This window comes from Colletotrichum jinshuiense, chromosome 6, assembly GCF_051148585.1.
Source record: "Colletotrichum jinshuiense chromosome 6, complete sequence".
Taxonomy (NCBI): Eukaryota; Fungi; Ascomycota; class Sordariomycetes; order Glomerellales; family Glomerellaceae; genus Colletotrichum; species Colletotrichum jinshuiense.
In genome coordinates this window covers 4,418,442-4,437,144 of record NC_139313.1, presented here as the reverse complement: position 1 = coordinate 4,437,144, position 18,703 = coordinate 4,418,442, and the positions used below count along the sequence as shown (strand labels likewise).

Sequence of the window (18,703 nt, the reverse complement as noted above, 5' to 3'; positions counted from 1 at the left end):
GCGCTTTGCGCTGATGTCTCACAAGGGTGTAGGTGTCGCCGTACCTCGGTCTCGGCTCATCCAGCCAAAGAGATCTCCGGTACGCTGGCCGCTGGTGGTGGTTGCGGTGGTCTGGATCTCAGCGGGAGCCCGCATTGCCAATTCGCGCGGTTCCAGGAGCAGACTCTTGCGGTAGTAGCTGACTTGGACATTGCCCGGGTCGCTCTCACGGACTCGCACAATCTGCGCCGCCATCCAATCCTGCATCTCGGGAATCTCGGTCAATCGGTAGGGAATCTGGAACCGCTGAAGCTCGCCGATGATCTTGGCGGTGCGGGTGTGCTTGTCAAAGTTGACAACCGTCAAGCCCCCGCCGTTTTCCTCGCAGCCATCGCCGCTGAGAGTGGGGATTTGCTTGGTGGCCGGGTTGCCAATGTCGACGAATGTGAGATCCGTAAGGAACATGCCGAGAAAGGGCAGGCACGGAGGAACGTGGTCGTGAAGACGAGTCCGCAAGACCTTGTTGTTTTGTGCTGGCTCAACAATGGCCTGCAACGTGCGGAGCATCTCGCGTCGCTTCAAGGAGACAATGTCCCAAGTCTTGCGGAGACGGCTGATTGTGCTGCTGTTGAGGCTGCAAATGATGGCCATGAGACCGTCGTAGTTGTGAAGCTCAAGGCACTGATGAGCGACCTTGATCCACTGCTTGATAACCGCGGCCCGCTTCTTGACCTCGGAGTATTGCAGGATTGTCTCGGCGACGAGGTTGGAGAGATCGGTAGACAGCGCGGACATGGCCTTGACGTTAGGGGCGTCGACGCCACCCTTCTTCATCCACTGTGAGGCGAGAAGCTCTTCGGGCATGATGGAGCAGAAGATGTTCATTTGCTTGATCGTGAGTTGGCGAGCGATCTCAAGAGGCTCGAATTCCAGTACTGTAGGGTTGCCGCCGCCGTTCTTCCACACAGAGAGCAGATGAAGCTGGCTCTTGGTGATGGCCAATGCCGGGTGCGGGGTATCGGCCGGGATGTACTGCGCGATGGAGGTGTTCGTCTTTCCCATTGAAGACACGAGGCGCGGGACAAGCGCAATGTCCTTTGAAACTCGCTGGGCAAGTTCCAGAAGGCGTCGGCCAGCGGAAGGCAAGACGGCGCCCAGCTCGTACTGGGCAAACGGCTCAATGAGGCCAAGCGCTTCACGGTCGGTCTCGTCACGCCAGTGCGACTCGAGCCAACCCTTGAAGGCGTTGTACACGCGCAACCTGACGGGGCCAGCCATGTGTGGCGCCTCGGCCACGTAGTGGAATCGGTCGATAAGAGTCTCGGCAAGTTTGATGGGGCTGGAGAAGAGTCGGAAAGTAAGGTAGAAGGTTGACACAAAGGTCGCGTCAGGGGTGGACTCGTGGGTCGTCAGACGCTCGACGAGAGCAGGCAGTGAGCCGCCAGTAACCTGGCCTTCCTTGTTGAACATGAGCTCGTGAGCGTACGTCTTCTCGAGCATCTTGGACTCGACATCGTCAACCTCTTCGTTGATTACACCACCGTTGCTGAGCTCTGACATGGACGGCTTGAGTTTGAGGGCCAAGGCGTGATCCGGTGTGGTCGCACGAGTGGAGGTTTGTGAGATGAGGCTGGCTTCAGAGTCCCGGCTGAGATAGGTGCTGCTGCTGCCCGCACTCGAGGCGGCCATGCTGTCAACACGAGAAGAGTTGTTATAGTCGCCATCCTGGGCCGTGTTTTCGACGGGGCTGTACTCGTCTGCTGGGAGCAGGGATGTAGAGAGTTTGGGGAGGGGTGGTAGAGACGGCCGAATCGACGACATGGAGGTTCCCATGGTCGCGAGGTCATTGTTGAAAGACGCTGGCCGCGAGTTGGGCGCGGAAGAGTTTTGAGAAGAAGGCCTACGGCGATGAGCATGTGCAGCAGCATCGCCCTGAGGGAGTTGAGGCAGCGGCTTGTCGGCGGCAACGATACTTGGTCGTTTTTGGTGGTGGGGCGTTGGCGGCACAACAGAATGGACAGAGTCAGTACTCCTCGTCGACCCCGCAACACTGGTCGCCTCCGTCGTGGTGGTCTCCGCGACGGACGGGGCGATCGAAGGTCGCCGATGATGAGGTTCGTGGGCAAGGTCCAGCACGCTGAGGTCGATGCCCAGGTCGCCTGCCTCGAATTCGCACTCGAAGTCGCCAACTCGTTCGATTGCCCATTTCGTCTTGGCCACACACTCGCCCGCCGCCTTCACACAGCCCGTCGCGGCCATCAACAGCATACTGTTGTCTTGCGGCATGATGACGTCGGCATCCTGGAATACCGCATGGCGGATGATCTGGCCTGCGGCTATCACCAGCTCCCGAATGCGCTCGAACATCATATCCCTGGCGCGGCCTAATATGTCGGAGTTGGTGCTTTGCGCGGTAACAATGTCGACCACGGCCAGCAGCTCCCCGCCAGATGTCGCCGAGAGCTTAATGGCGAAGGCCAACTCCGGCCGCGACTGAGATTGCAGGTGAAGACGGCCAATGAAGGAGCCCAGGTGTGACAAGAAAGTGTCGTGGCTCTTGTTGAGGCGTTCCGAGACAAGATGATGCGGCCTTGACAACGGCGACGGCCCGGCCAATGAGACGCGATGCGAGATGCTGGATGACAGCCGTTTGCCATTCTGAGACATGCGGTGCGAGTTGGGGCTAGCGGGCGATTTGATCGTCGAAAGCCGCTTGTTAGCCGGAGCGTTTGATGCGTGTGCCGGGTCGCCTGATTGCGACGGCGTACCCCTGGCGGGTGTCCCGTTCGCTGGTCCACGGGAAGCTGCATTGTGAGTCTCGTCAAACTTGACGTGCTCTGCGGGCGGGGTGGGAGGAATGTACGCTTCCTCGATGACCGTCGCCATCACCGTCACTGCAGGGGCGCGCTGCCTCCGGTCATCTTCTAGAATGTCAAAGAACCGTACACCCTTGGTTACGATCTTGAAAGCTTTCAGAATCATCTCGTCAATAATGTCGTTGACGTCTTCCCGAGGCTGGACGATGCCCTTCTGCGCTTCCTGTAGCCGCTTTGCCGTCTTGACAAGGGCGGACAACTCGGAAAGCAGCGTCTTTCTCGCCCGTCGCAAGCTCTCGTTGCGAGTGATGATGGCGGATTCTCTGGTCAAGCAGTGGGTGCGTTCCTTTTGTTGCATTAGCATACGTCGGGCTCACACCTTGGCACCGAGAGAGCTTACCAGTAGATAGCGCACTCCTGCAATGATGCCCTTCATAAACTCCTGGTTTCCAAAGATCTCGCTATCGTTGACCGAGGTGCTTCGCAGGAGATCCCAGAAGTTGAGCAATGCCTTGAGGAGGTTCCTCATCTCCTCTGGGTCGTACGATTCGCAGTAGTTGGTCGGGAGCCATCCCCTGGCGCCGGATACCAAGAGCGTTCCGTCGGCCCACCCATTGGTGTGAATCGAGTGCACCAGGATGACGTCTCCCTCATTCAACGGCAGGGTGACGCTCGAGTCGGTCATTGCATAGCTCGGGTGGAAGGGGTAGAAGGCTCGCAGGAAGTTGTGGAAGACGGGCGGCGGCATGTTGTCCACTGCCAGGTCCTCCTGCGAGCCATTGGGGGTCGCCGGCGGTGTCATGTGCGTTGTTGAATACGGCTCGGGGTTGCAGTGGTCCTGTTTCTGGGCCAGCGCATCGCAGGATCGGGATTTCTGAAGCTTGAGGGGGGCCACTTGGAGACTGGCACGCATGGAATGGTCGCTCAGCATCACCATGGCTGCTGCTGGTTGTCCTCGTGGAGAAGCATGGGCGGAGGGCGTGTAAGTGAGGTGCGGGTTGGTTAATAGTCGTCGAGGTCGAGGTAGCCGTCTCCTCAGGTCAGGTCCAATGCGAGTCTCAAGTCCAGTCCAACCTGTCCTGCAGACCCAATATCTTCCTGCTGCGCCTCTGCTGCGGCCTCGTACGGGGATCGGATAGGTCAATGGGTCAAGGTGCGTCGGTCCCAAAGGTCGGGTCGAAGTCGAGAAATGCGCCTGTGGTGGAGTTGTCCTTCGTTGTCGTAATTCGTGGGCCTGTACGTTGGCTTGATGGTCTGGCAGCCAGGCGTCGGTATCGAGCTGTCAAGCTGATGATGACAGTCAGTGAAGGGCGGAAAAGGTGAAAAAAACAAGAACAGATCACTTGGCCTGTGTGCAAGGTGGTTTTGATGGGAAGAAGCAGAGGTTATGGAATGTAGGGAGGAGATGACGGGCATTGATGTGGGAGGGGAACAGGAATAGCAGGAATGTCATAGCCCTGGGACGGACGTGTTGGAGGGAACCTTGCCCGTGCTAATGATGGATAGCTGCATACCAGGACCAGGGCTTGACTCAAGGTTTCGGGAGCCCAAGAAAAGGCCACCCCATGTGAGTGCCCAAAGCGAGGGACGATCACGTAGTAGGGAAGTGGAGGGGGGGGCCCAGCCAGGCCAAGCGTCCGGGACTTCTGGAGGGTGGGTGGATGAACAGTACCTCGCCGTGGTTCCTTGTAACGTGCGTTCCTTGTAGCGTGCGTACCTTGCTCGCCGGTTCCTCTCCCCCCCTTCCTTTCTTATTCTTCTTTTGAGAGGGGTGGTGGTCGACGTTGAAGATCAGTTGGGGCCGCCCGCACGGCTAAGTTAGCGTGGTGCTCGAGTACCTGCTAGGCTTGCGGCGGAGGCGAGCTTGCTGTATTGTGCGTCAGGTTGGCGTCTCTTGTCTCCCGAGGGACGGACACACGCGACACGGGAAACAAAGGAAGAGCGTCGGGCTACCGGTTCTTGTTTGTGTACGGGATGTACAACCGGCGAGGGAGCAACACGGAGCGGGCACCAACTACCTATAGGTGGTAAATGGGCGAGCAGAATCCCGCAGAAGAAGGGCAGGCACCTCAGCCGGCCACTTTACTGTTGTGGCCATGGGTACAGGGTGTTTATCGAAGGGGGGAAAGAGAGAATGCGAAGAAGAATTAGAGAAGGCGCAAGGAATGCAATAACTGCGGTCTTCTGGTCGTTCCTTATGCATGTGCATATGCAGTGAAGCTTGAGCGAGTGCGACGCTGCGTCCCCTTGACCCCTTGGGGGGTGTGACAAGCAGACAGGCGAGACAAACAGATGCCGGCCGAGGCGGCGCGGATGCAGACGTAGACGCAGACGCAGACGCAGACTGCAGTATCCGTCCCGTATCCCAATCCTGGGCCCCTCCTGTCCTCTGTTCGCTCGGTAGGGTCGACGGGCTTGGGGGCCGGCAATGCAAGGCAAAAAAAAAAACCGAAGAAAAAAAGTCTAGGTGTATATGTTTGATAGAGAGACCCAACCCGTCAATGGCAGCGGGCAAAATGATTCCTTGCAGGCGAGACAGACCATGTTGGGAATCTTTGAAGAATCCTGACTGGCCAGAGACGGCGCCGAGTCTGTCTGGACTCCAGTACGGCCTCGTCGTCCGCGGAGCACCTGCAATCTTGGACCGTCCTCGGGCGGCGCTGTGACTCGCGAGGTTTGGAGGTCCAATGCGAACGAACGCACTGATGCGATTATGTGATGATGGGAAATGGCCGACAGGGGTGCCGTGCGCGAGGCGCCCTACTCCCCCCGCCCGAAGGCCAATGGGCGCGATGCTCGAGGCCGCGTTCTTGCAGGGCAGAGGCAGATAAGAACGAGATGAGGTGGGCGTCCGAGGCACTGCGATGTGTGGAGGATTGGCTGTGGGCGACGATGATGCACTCGTGCTGTGGCTGTAATTCAGATGACAAGTGTCGAGGGAAGCAGGATCCGGGAGCGAAAAATTGGCAGCAAGACGGCACCATAGAGAAAAGGCCGTGGCGGACACGCCCCTGACAATCAAGGGACCGTCTGCTGGCCGAGTTGCCGTTCAAACGTGGGCAGATGCAGAGCATAGCAGTGCAGTGCAGACGCGCTGCCGTGGATGTATGTTCCTCCTCCTGCCTGCCGGTCTCTCTCTTTCTCTCTATCTTTCCCTCTCTCTCTCTTTCTTTCTTTCTTCAAGCTGAGATGAGTCGTCCGTGGTGCAGAAGGCCCTCTCCACGCACCAAGCCTTCCTACGATGCGAAAGCAAGCTCGAGTGTTGTATTTTGCCCAACCATGCTGCAGGGGAGGGTACGAAGCAGGTCGCAGCCACAACGGCAGCAAAGCTACAGCGGCAGCCACTGTCCAGATAGTCCGCTCCGATGTCCAGCTGCTCGCCCGAGGCCCACCATCGCCGCCGTGACTCCTTGCACCGACTTGTCCAAGTGACAGACGTCCCCGTCCCCCCGCCTCTTCCTTAAGCCTCTGACGGGTGCTGCTGCTGTGCTCTGTAATCCGTCAAGCCGTCAGGAAAATGGCACTTCCGCCCCAGAGTACAGAGTCTGGTACCTTGCATAGTGTACTTGCTTCGTCAGCCACGGACGTGATACGTACACTGGCTGCGTCAGTGGCCTGGGTTGCAAGACCCGATTCTCTGCCCCCTGCGCGGGTAAGTGGGCGCCGTCCCCCCTCAACCAGCTTCCAGTCCCAGTTCCAGTCCCAGTCGCAGTCCCAGCGGTTCGCCCTGGCCCGGACGTCTTCTTGCTCTTTTCTTTCTTTTGTCCTATCCTGCTACCCCGGTAATGAGACCCTCCTCGCTCGCCCACACCCTTGGGCGTGTCGGGAGGACAACGGGCTCGGTTTGAAAGGACAAAGTGCGCCAGCGTGTGGACCTCTTTCGCGGGTGCCCTGGGAGCCAGGGTGGGTTGACAGGGGGCCTCTAGTGACCTACGGGGTCTCTCCCGGGCTCTAGTCCAGGGCCAGGGCGGGCAACGAGTTTTCCTCTGGTTCGCGCCCATTCCAATCCTCTCGAGGCGGGCCTTCTGTTGCCACTCTGGGAGTTGGTAAGCTCCCGGACTCTCTGTCTCTCTCTCGCTCTCTCTTTCTTTGTGTCTGTTGTCGAGTCTAGTCTCTCGTTGGTTGGACACCGAGGGCATTCCCTCACGCCATTGCATGACGGCTGCCAGCAATCCATCGTCCTGAATCCCATCCTGTTGTCAGGCTCACGGACACTTAGCCACGGCGCTGATACCTAACCCCAAGCCCACAGACACAGTTTGTGGCTTTGCAACTTGCTCCTTTTTCCCTTGCTGCTCGTCGCCTGCAGGGCAGGTTCCACTAGGGTGTGCTTGCGGCTTGCCAGGGAGGATGTGGGATACGACGAACAACTCGGCCAAAAGTTGACAGGGTCGCCGGCGAGTATTCGGGCGCGCGCGCGCAGTGTGTATGTACTAATCACGTATGAGAGCGAATACGCACCACATGGTGCGCATATACATATTGCAATGCCTGGGAGCAGACGAGCGAGCGAGTCAACCCTAGGTTCTGTTCTTCGACGATATGCCTTGGACCCCTCCTTATTTCTCTTGTTCGGAAATCTTGCTTGGTCTTGGTCTTGGATCCTCGGCCCTTGAGCCCTGCACTCGTTATCGCCCTCCCCCAGACTGCTGGGTCCAACGCTTTGAGTCTCCAGTCCATGTGTGTGGACTAGCTTTGGGTGGTGGAGGCCCAGATCCTCGGGAGCAAAGGCGGACGCGCTCGCTGGCTATCGCAAGGGGGAAAATGCCGTTAATCTGCGCCCAACCAATTGATTGCTGCTCCAAATGAACGATATATTATCTCCGCGACTCAACATGACCGCCTCTGTCGTTGTCGTGCGCTGTTGCGTATATTACAATACTGTCCCGCTCATGTCCCCTCATCCGTCGTTACCGTATCCTCGAGCCCACTGCGCCGCGCGCGCTGCTTGCCATAGCCGGCCCTGCCGGTGGATTGAATCCCGTTCGAGCCCAGGCAAAGTGCCCGTTCGAGGTGAACATTTATTTATTTTTTTGCCCTTTTATTTGTTTTTTCTCTTTTGGCATCCGTGCCCACGACACCCACCAGCTGGCCTGGCCTGGCGCGCCTCACAAAACGGCCATCGGTCTTCTGGAATCTGGAGCTCGACCCTCCTCTCTATGCAGAACAAGGGTAGGTCCCCGTGGGCTGGCCGGCACCTATTTTGTGCAGGCGCCAGACATGTGCGGTGCTATTTTTGATGTTGCGCATCGCCAACGCCGACGGGCGAGGGGGGAAATGGGCAGAGCTGGGCGTTGCGTTGTGGGAGGCTCTCCCCCCCCCCCCCCCCCTTCGGCCCCATCTCTGAATCGTGACCTACCGGAACATTGTGCCTTCTTTGCTTTTTCATCGGGGCCCCCCCAGCTTGTGTCATGATGCTGGTACCGGAGTCCGTAGTCTGGTGGGTATGCCGCGCTGCATTCTCCCATGTCCAGTCAATATCGAGACTCAACATTCCCATTGTGGCCGTGGCCCGGCATCTTCGAATGGGGCAGAGATCAAGGGCGCCGATGCACTTACACCTTTTGCGCCTCTGCCGTCGGGCTGGCTCGCATGCCGGTCCATGTCTATTTGCAATTGGGCGGTTTCCACCGGCGGGGGAGCCAGTAGAGAGAGGCGAGGCGATATAATTGCGCTCCAGAGCCTCGAGTCGCGTTGGCATGCTAATTCTTGGACGTTCCGCCTAGCCTGAAGGGTCACTCGAGCTATTTGTCTGTCTTGCCATGGCAACAACAACAAACATTAGCAACGACTGGCCGCTTAGTGGCCGCCGCGATCGATGTTTGTGCTCGGCACCCGCTGCCAATTCACTCTGGGGGGTTCTGGATGCGACATTGACGAACACCAATTATTCGTTCTCACGGGCGCCCATTGCTTTTCCGGGGTCTTGACGACCGACGTATTCGGAGACAACGGTCTCGAGCCTTTTCCCCGTCTGCCGGATCGCACGGCGTATTCGCACGGAGCCAGGAGCGCAGCGCAGGCGGCTCTGGCTGCGACCTGTGCGTCCGGAGGGGATCCATGACTGACAGGATTTGTGCGCGGCGTGGCAGCAAAAGGCGCGGCGGTGGACATCGTGGCTGTCCTTCAGCGCCGTCATTCGTCACACACCCAGAGCATTCGCTGCCGCTGAGAGAGGCGACTCTTCCTCTCCCTGGAAACCTGTTGATCAGACAAGCTGGCGACGTAAGCTTCGTTTGGTTGACAAACCGCGTTCCATCACGGCTGGGGAACATGCCAGGCGGCCTGGTCCCGGTCCGTGGAGCCGCGGTTTGAGGGTCGGCGCGGTTCGGTAGCAACGAGAGGGCGCGCGGCCACTGGGAAGCGAGCAGACGCAGCCATGTCCCTGTCTCTCTCGTTTTGCCGCCCACAAGCCGTCAGTCCGGCAGAGATCATGATCTCATCTACGACTGTTTCTCGGCTGTGGTATAGGTAGGCAAGTGGTGGCTCGGGGCATGATGCTGACCCGTGCTTCCCATGGCAGAAGGCAGAGACTGTCTTGGTGGCATGTCTTGCACATCGTGCCACCTGGATCAGATCAAGCTGTCAGGCTGGTACTGTTAGCTAGCAGTGTGCGGGAATCTAGTGTGTATACGGCCAAGTCCCGCCCCGGCGTGGCCCCGCGCCCTCGTAGATTGAGTTTCGGGGCAGCACGCCTCATCGAGGCAATCAATGGATCTGCAGGAAAGTCCCGTCATCCATCTGCGTGGCGGTGCATCGGACTGCTCTCTTCCAACTGCAATGGGCGAGTAGCGCAGCAGTAGAAGCCAACCGGCCGCAGGGTGTTGTTCCCACGGCATGGCAATGGCATATAGCCGAGCCCGGTGCCGGCGGGAGCTGCTCGAGATGTTTGGGGGCTCGTGCTATATTGGGCACTGGGCTGGTTAGGCCTCGGTTTCGCCTCTCGAAGCCCTCCGGGCACGGGTCCGGATACGACAGGAAGCATAGCATATGCACAGTGTGACGCAGGCTGCGTGATGCGTGATGAGCAAGTGATGGAGGATGCGGATGGCTGTAGAACGGATATGCAGGTATCTGCAACGGACGCCATGTGATGCCATGTTATCAGTCGTCCCCGTATTATTGGCGCTTATGGAGCAGTGCAGTGGCCGGTATGGCTCCGATGTGGTGTTGGCGTGGGGTGCTACTATTGCCTACACTACTACACCATACCACACTACACCGCACTACACACTACATGGCCGGGGTGCAAGTCTGGTACGAGGCGACGCTTCGCGGCCCAATCTTCCATGGCAAGGCGGGCGACGGTACGGCGAGAATGCGTGTGCTCTCGCTTGCAACTTTGTCACTCACTGCCCGACGGCTTGCTTGTTTGTTTGTGGTCGGCGTTGCAGCTGGCCTAGCAGCAGCGGCCGCCGCTCGTCTTTGCTTATTCCTTGGTATCCGAACATGTCAGTCCATTCCGGCTCATGTGCTGGAGCGGTTGAGCGCCTCATCTCCGGAATGCTGCGAGAGACGGCGAATGGCCGGGGAGGGGGGGTGTTCCAATAGTGGGAATCCATCATCAGGCGAGGCAGGAAGAGGAAGGCGGGAGAGCGGCGGTGGCTGTGGCAGCAATGGCGGTGGATGTGGTGATGATGGTGGTAATGATGGCGGCGACGATGATGCTGTGGTGCTTGTTCACGGGTTGGTTGAGCTCTGGGGAGAAGACAGCCAAGCTCATTCATTCCCGAGGCTGAGGTGTGTCGCTCCCCTGGCGCAGTTCCTGGATTTCCCTGCAGGTCGCTAATTACTAGGTGATTGCGGATAGCTGCTTGCTGATTAACAGTGTTGCAATTTTTGCGAGGTCCGCACCATTGATTCGTATCGGAAACGCACGCCAGCGGCCTTCCATCGAACTTCCAGCGGCCTTCCAGCGGGCTGGGTCGCTAAGCCAGCGCTGAGCCCCCAATGCTTATGTAATTTTGCTGCCCCAAGCCAGGATGCCCGGTTAGTCAGTCTTCTCTCGTAGCTCAACTCCAGCTGCTGGCTGTCGCGGTGACGGGCACTTTCACCGCCGGCAGCCTCCTCTCGCCATGCTTCCAACCTTCCAACACGACGCCCCCCCGTATTGAACCCGGAGTCGCCGCCATCGTCATCATCACATCTCTGGTCTCCATTCTGCCAAGCCTCAAGAAGTCGTCTTCCGACTCTCCTCCTCCCTCGGTCCAGTGTCTGCGGCCCGTCTAGTGCTGCTCTCGAGGCAGATCCTGCACATCACGCTTGTCACCAACAACCGGCTCACCTTGGCCCCGTCATCAGATGCAGCCCCCGTATTTCATGCTAGTATATGCTCTCCTGCCTGCCCTGCGGAGGAGCCACCTTCCAGGTCCCCGGTCGTCTGAACTATTTGTTGACGGGCAACATTCGACGCCGCCGACCAGCGTCGCAGGGTTGAGCAGAGAAGAGGGAGCAGGCCAGACAGGGTGCCTCGTCAATCTCGCCGGCCGAGCCGTTGGACAACGGTCAATCAAGCAGTTGGTTCCAGCTCCCAGTCTTTCAACCCCTTCGCCCCGCCCGCGACAACCTCTATCCGGGTCCCCGTGCTTGGCCTGCTTCTGACCCTGCAGAGCCTGGCCCGTAGGTATCAACGACACCACTGACAGGGATGGCAACTCGTGCCAGTTCTATCCGTGGTGTACGAATACACAACTCCGTACGGATACCATAGCAAGCTTCTCTTCTTCCGACGCTAGTATTGCCTCGACGAATCCACTTGCCCTCGCTGTGAATGCCCTTGGCGCACACTCACGGTAGTGTAACGCGAGAAAGAGGCGCTACTGCAACTCTTCCCGTCCAGCGACTACACTGCGAATTGGGAACTGTCGGCTTCTCGCAACGGACCAGCCTACCAGGGTACCACACCTATTTGGGAAGAAGCCAAACCGGAATCGATGATCCCCCTGTCCGCAAACTTCATCACCCGGCACGTGCGTCCCGCCCCAAAGCCTAACCTTCATCAGTCATCCCACCGAGACGGAAGGCCCTGTATTCGTGTGGTTACACTCCAGCGACAAGGACCTTGTTCGGCTCTCCGTCCGGCGCGCCAGTGCCACACCCTGATCACGACCCGGCAGCTCAAGCAGGTCCGCGAGCCCTCAGCCCATGCACGCCAAAGGGAGCTATTGTCAATGTCTGCGTCCCATTCCTGCTTGTCCGGCGATGGTAGGGCAGCAAGACGTCCAGGCGGAGAGAACGCGGCGATGGGAAGAACGGCATTCGACTCGGGTTCAAATCCCTCGATCGCCAGCCAGGCGGGTCATCACTCTGCGAATGCGCGGCTTCGGGCAATCCTCGTGGAACTGAGTCGAGTCCATGTGTCGCCGGAAATCACCGCTCCTCACGCGGTGGTTCTCGTTCCTAATTCCAAAAGCGGTGACCGGGGAGCGTGTAATCCCTCCTCACCGGCACGCCGGATGGATGGATCACCCAACGTGCAACGGGGCAAAGATACCCTCATCTGCCTACCCTTGACTGTACGCAAAATTCTGCCCTTGGCCTACCTGAACGACCCGCACCGTGCCCCGCAAATCTACGACGTTAGAATGCTGACCACTCTCCTCTCATGCCAACGGCACGGCCCACGATCCCTCGGGCTCCTCTAGGATTCTGCCTTTGTTGCCATGGTTGAATTTCTCAATGCTACGGCCCAGGGCAAAAATGAAGTAAACGGGCCTGCAAGAGTACGGTTTGGGGGTCGTGAGTGAGTCCCTGCAGACGGCATGTGTGGCATATGCAATGTAAGGCGCACCCGCCTGCATAATCACTCACGTACGGATCCCATCACACACTATCGAGTAGACAGTAACCCTATCATGTGGCCTGGCATCATTGAAGGGTAGTCGCGTTTTATTTTGCCTTTCCGATAGACAGACGCCGATGATCCATTCTATGGTCCTGCTATCCTGCTATCCACTCCCACCGTCGCCAGATGACGTGAAGGGGAAGAGGTTTTCCGACCTGTTGTTTGTATGCATATCCAGGGGTTTCGAGGCCTGGCAACTTGGGCCTAGGGATCGGGTCAAACTTTCCTGCTGGCCCTAGCCGGCCGATTCCCATTGGCCAGCCCTTGTCCCTTTCCACAAGGACACGAAGAACGCCCTGTTGTCTCATTACACACATTCCAACAAGGCAATCTGGGGAATGAAGCCCGGCTGTATCCATTAAACAGTGCGGCCCCGTTGAGCTGCGATCCCGCATTCCCGCGCCAAATAATGGATGTATGTCCAACTACAGGCAATGCTTCGTTAAGGGAACAACGCAGGTGATTGCTGCGTACCTTGAGCTTCGAGAGACCCCACATGCATGGATCAGATGACGGCATGACGTCCAGATCCCAAAGTTCCTCCTCTCTCCCTCAGCTGAGAGCCCCAGCAGTGAGCCGCAGGATCCTCCCCGACTTTGAGCTTCAAGCAGCGTCTACATGTTTATATCCAATTTCACTCTGCCAAAGATTCTCTGGCGAGAATGGAACGACTCCGTGTACCTACTCAGCCCGCAGGACTCCCAACGACATGTAGACGCGGTTCAAGCTTGTCACAGGTGGTCTCCAAACCCCCCCCCACCCGACATCTGCATCGTCGAGCTGGGGCGGCGGCAATAAGTAGCCTGCCAAGGGCTCATTAGACGCACCTGGGCAGTGTGCAAAAAGCTGTTGGATCCTTTGGATACTTTTTGGTACTTTTGGTTTCTGGTTTGTGGTTCTGGGCTCTGTTGGTCTTCCCAGGAACCCGGAGCACGCACCTTTAACGGCCGAGGATCGCTTTCTCATACGATGGCAATCCAACAAGAAGCAAACATTCGGCCCAGAAGGGAATGTGCCCCACCTCATCACTCATCAACACGCCCGGCTGTGGCGCCGGGGGGCACAGGAAGAGAATCCGAGACTCTCCAGTGGCAACCAACCATGACGGCTTCAATGTTTGCCGGTGGTCTCCTGGCTTCCGGCTCTGACGTTGGTTGCCTCGTCATGAAGTAGGGCATCTTCGGTTGCATGCATGCATGCCCGCCCGGTGTGCGGACCCAGGGCGCGGCGTTCATCCTGGCTTCCGGCCTTCGTCGCATATGCATGTGATGCATTGGGGCAGCACCAACATGAAGCACTTCAGAAGCCTTGCCCGGCCTGGAGGGGTGTGATTCAGCGGGCCAGGCACCTTTCTTTACGAGATACGGATATTCGTCTACAGAGTCGGTCTGCTTGAACATAAAAGCTAGAAGCTCGGCGTAAGTAGCAGCGACGCTACCTGGCGGCCATGGCCTGTAACCGAGTCCCGGGATCTCCAAATTGCCCCCCGTATGGGCGAGCTTGCATGGTCACCATCAGTCAGCAGGAAACATCTGCCCTTCAATAAACCTCTCTGTCAGCAACAGAGCTTTCGAGCTTTTCGGGGTCCGGCGCCCTCTAGCGCCCGGCGAGGTGTTCGACATGCTTCCCCGGGACGGTTGGACCCCCGAGCAGTGCGCAAACTCCTCCGTTATTCTCCACCCCACCATCCAATCTCGCGCAATCACTGTGACGCCGTCTCATGTTAGCAGCTCTTTGCGTCATCTTCTGCAAGACGGCTGAGCTCCGTTAACTTAAATCATCCTTCACAACTATGAGCTGCTTCCAAAGCATTATTGGGTCAGGGGGGGGAGGGGCTTTCATGAGGTCAGCCCATTCGCACTCCTGGGGGGGTTAATTGAGGAAAGTTCTTGAGTATCGCATACGTCACTACGGCCACCACCAAAGCTGTACCCATTTCCACAAGACTAACTTGTTGTTCCAATATCCCACCTGAGGCGGTTTCATTCCTCCCAGTGGCCCCCCCGTCAATGCATATTGAAAATAGCTGCCAATGACCTGCTGAGGCTCACCACCCAGCCAAGGACATGTCGAGAATGCGCTCTGACATGGTTATCATGGCGACCGTCCGGAACTGGATGGGATCGATCATGCGGCTGGCGGCGAAGATCGCAATCCACCTGGCGCCCAGTGATCCCTTCAACATTTCGTGGAATGTAAAATCATCTCCCGTGTTTGCATGTCGACGAACCACTAAACCCCGCAGATTTGACAGGCACCTGGCTTGTGCCACGATCCATGGCCTCGAGTCTATCTTGAGCTGCGGCTGCGGGCCCCAAGCCAACCAGAGTTGCCAATCCGGTCCTCAGCCTCAGCTCGTGGCTGAACGGTATTTGCAGCTCAGCCGCTAATATGACGGCGCGTATCTTAGGGCACGAGGATGTCGAAAAGGGGATTGGGCCAGGAGGGCGGCGCCGCTCGAACCCAGCGCGGCCCCAGGGGCGAGAAATAAATTTAGGGTTCCCATCAGCCAATCCCACCGGCTAAGTAAGGCCGCTTCTCGTCAAAGGGCCCAGGCTCTTTGAGCTTGGACTGAGCTTTCTGTTACAGGTTTAGACGGGAAGAGGTGCGGCCGCCGCATGGAAATGAGACATTGCCTCCAAGCTCCAAGCAAAAGCTGGGTAAAGCCCGGAACTTCCGGGGTTCATGAACGCGCAAGCATCTTTGATTGGGGGGGCCAGAGCGCTCGTTAGCACCGAGTCACTTGGAGATGTTTGTTTGGATTCTGGGCTGAGGATTACATGGATGGGAATGCCTCGAGCTACCCATTGGATGGTAAATTGCCTCGACGATTGGAGGGGCGGTTCCTTGCCCTGGGAAACTCACGAGCTGCCTTACGCCAAGAGTGGGGGATGGAGGAGGGTTCGGCCTACAAGTGCCGGCTCCTGGACGACCATGCTTAGATGACGGCTCTGTGATTGGGTGGTATCTTGATATTACTGCCAGACTGCTAAGTACAAGTCTCAGGCTCCTCGTTGTCGCATCATTAAAATAATTCTAGCTATTTCCGGCATCTCAACGGTGGGCGGAAACCGCTGGCGGGACGCGCAAAAGAAGGAAGGGGGGAAAACCCGGATCGACAAAGGGAAAACAAAGGTCGAACCGTCTTGGAGCAGCCGTTCGAAAAAAAACAGAGGCGCGTTGTCATCCTTGCCACGATCCCCCCGTCCAGACGGCAGGCACGGCGATCTGACAGCTCGGGCTGGCCCTGGGAAGCAGACCCTGATTCATGAATCGCGCGTCGCAGCTACTGCCACTTGCTACCGCCGGGGCGACGGAGAGTCCTCAGTCCCCGAGGTCACTCCCGCCCACGGTTTGGCTCTGCGGAACCTTGCCTCCATTAAAAGGGCCTGCTAGTAGATCCAGCGGACGATCGGCTATTTGTCACCGAGGATGGGAAGCCAACCGGTCGAGGTGATGGGCAGGATCGGCGAACTGGCGTGCAACAAAGAAAAGGCAGTGTCAGCAGGATTTAGAGTTGCATGCCTTTCGGCGCTCGATGACTCCCCCTTCCCCCCTCCTCCCCCAGCTTGTCAGGCCCCGTCGTTTACTGCGGCGCATAGGCGAACGCCAACTTGTCAATCTCGTCCCCGTCACGTCCCAGGAAACCCACAATCTGCCATCCCGCAGGGGCAGTGTGAGTCGCACAGTCAGAGGTCAAGGTGCCGGCGGAAAGCGTACGGCCCGTGCTGGTCGTCGCCTGAATGTAGAAGTTGCGCGTCTCGTCGCCCTTCTTGCCCCAGCAAAGCTTGGCGCCGGTCCAGAACTCGGCCGCGCCGAGCGTCAGGGCCGCCGCCGTGCCGCCCGTGCCGCCGTGCTTGAAGACGGTGCCGTCGGCGAGGGTGAGGCCGACCGAGTCCAGGCGGCTCGCGCCGCTGAACGCCAGCGCCGAGGCCTTGGGCTTGGTCTTGCCGGCCAGCGCCGGCAGGTCGGAGAACCAGGTCCCGTGGGGCCCGCCGGAGAAGTCGGACTGGCGCAGGGTGGAGGAGAGGGACCAGGTGAAGTTGGCGGTGATGGGGTTGTGGTCGGACAGGATGTTGCCGTCGGCCTGCAGGAACTTGCTGCTCTCGTAGTTGAAGTAGGTCGCCTCGAGGCTGATGACGGCGTTGCCGCGGTAGAAGGCCTTGTCGACCGTCTCGCAGTAGTTGGTCGTGCTGGGGTTCGAGCAGATGGTCTCGACGGTGGGCACGACGCCGCTGCGCGCAAGCTGCACCCAGGCGTCCTTCATGCCGTTCTGCGAGCCAAAGACCTCGATGTCGTCCGAGGTGCGCGTGTAGCGGCTGTTGGTGTCGCCGAAGACGAGCACGGCGTTGCCGACGCTCATCGTGTCGATGTAGTCGGCGACCTGGTGCAGGTTGCTGTTGCGCGCCGTCAGGTCGGCGGCCTCGGTGCCGGCGTCCGTGTGCAGGTTGTACACGTCAATGTACACGCCCGCGGCAACCCTCAGGCGCATGAAGGTGAAGCCCTTGGGCGTCAGGCAGTCCGCGCCCGAGGCGTTGGAGCAGGTGGACCACTTGACGCGCTCGAACTCGGACCAGTCATAGTTGGAGAGGGTGTTGAGGCCGGAGCCGAAGGGGACGCCGCCCGAGGTCGCCGTGCGGTAGGGGTGCGTGTCCGTCTCGTAGATGTAGGCGTGGTAGTTGAAATCCTATCTTTGATGTTAGTCTTTTTTTTCTCCTTTTCCTCGAGGTTCAGACCTGATCGCAGCGGCAACATGAAACAATGACATCTGTAAGGCCGGGTTCCTGGCATCGTACCATGGCATGCCCTTGCGCCGAAGATAGGGGGGGCGGAGCAACGGGTGGCTTATGCGCTTCCCCAGGGGTCCAGTTGACAAAATTAGGAAACGGCGTCTGCCTTCACTCACCTCCTGAACGTTGATGATGTCGTAGTTGTACTTGGAGAAGTAGGTTCCGATGCTTCGGGAGTTTGTCGTCTTGTCGCCCGGCACGTCGTTGCTCTGGAGGATCTCGGGGAGGCCTGCGACGTTCATGGCCAGGACGGTGATGTCACCGCTCGTCTGGGCCAGGGCGCGCGAGGAGAGGGCGCCTCCAGCCAGGAGCATGTTGAGACCGGTGGGCTTCATGGCGACGGTTGTTTTCTTTCTCACGTCTGGTTTGGGCGGCGGCGGGGAGTGGTCACGAAGAGAGAAGAAGAGGGATTGGCGACGACGATGACGAGGAACACGGCGCTACAGCGAGGAAGAGGTTCAAGCAAAGGCGACGAACATGGCAGAGTGTATTTAAGGCGGTTTGCAGGTTTAATTGACATGAACCCGTCTCTTGGCGAGCAAATCCCCAATCCCAATCCCAATCCCCCCCCCCCCTGACTGCTATAATACCGGGCAGCAAGATTAAAAGCAGGTGTAATTCAATAGAGAAGGTCACAACGTGATGGACACTTGGCTCGTGATGGGTGGAACATTATCGCAATCTCATCTCGCTGAACCCCTCACTCTGCGCATAGCGCCGCGGCACTTGAACCCGAATCGGTCGTTCAACCCCGGTATTATCGATGTGACGATGTAACCTCCCACCGGGCACATGGCCGAGTCGTTGGATGCGCAGCCGTCGTATATTTCGCACATTCAAGGTAGCGAAGAGATTCAGACAATATAGCTGCGCGCTATGTATATCTTCCCGCCTTCGGTCCCCAATTAAGATGAGTCGCAGCAGAGTAGCTGCCCATGTAGTCTATTTTGGAAGGTAATATCGAACATGATTGGATCTTTACTCAACGCCAGTGAACGCGATGGAGCCTTCACGAAAGCCCTAGTCCTTTCGGAAGCTCGCCGTAGCTTTGCTATCCGGCATACAGTTGCATGTTGATCCACGTGTAGCGTCTTGGCTCTGAGATTCGTTGATATGTAGATGCCCTTGTCAAGATTATTTCTTCAACGGCGGCCCCACGGGGGCAGATATTCACGAGATTAGTCCTCTCGGCCAGACAACCGGAGAGTGGGTCTACGATGCATCTGCCGTCATGCTGCCCGTGCATCCTGCAGCGTTCAGCCTCTCTCGCCCGT

General features: G+C 58.2%; 2 protein-coding genes across 2 annotated transcripts; both read right to left on the bottom strand.

The window, feature by feature from the left end:
• Positions 1-18: 18 nt before the first annotated feature.
• EsH8_VI_001129 (ras guanine nucleotide exchange factor domain-containing protein) lies at positions 19-3,732 on the bottom strand (the record flags this gene model as incomplete). The annotated part of the gene is made up of 2 exons (XM_083272382.1): positions 19-3,141; positions 3,196-3,732. 2 exons carry the CDS (start codon positions 3,730-3,732, stop codon positions 19-21), a joined length of 3,660 nt encoding a protein of 1,219 aa, XP_083127556.1.
• Positions 3,733-16,225: 12,493 nt separating this feature from the next.
• Positions 16,226-17,764, bottom strand: EsH8_VI_001128 (Endonuclease/exonuclease/phosphatase; the record flags this gene model as incomplete). Its single annotated transcript, XM_083272381.1, has 2 exons — positions 16,226-17,326; positions 17,546-17,764. The coding sequence occupies 2 exons, from the start codon at positions 17,762-17,764 to the stop codon at positions 16,226-16,228; spliced, it is 1,320 nt and encodes a 439-aa protein (XP_083127555.1).
• Positions 17,765-18,703: the final 939 nt, after the last annotated feature.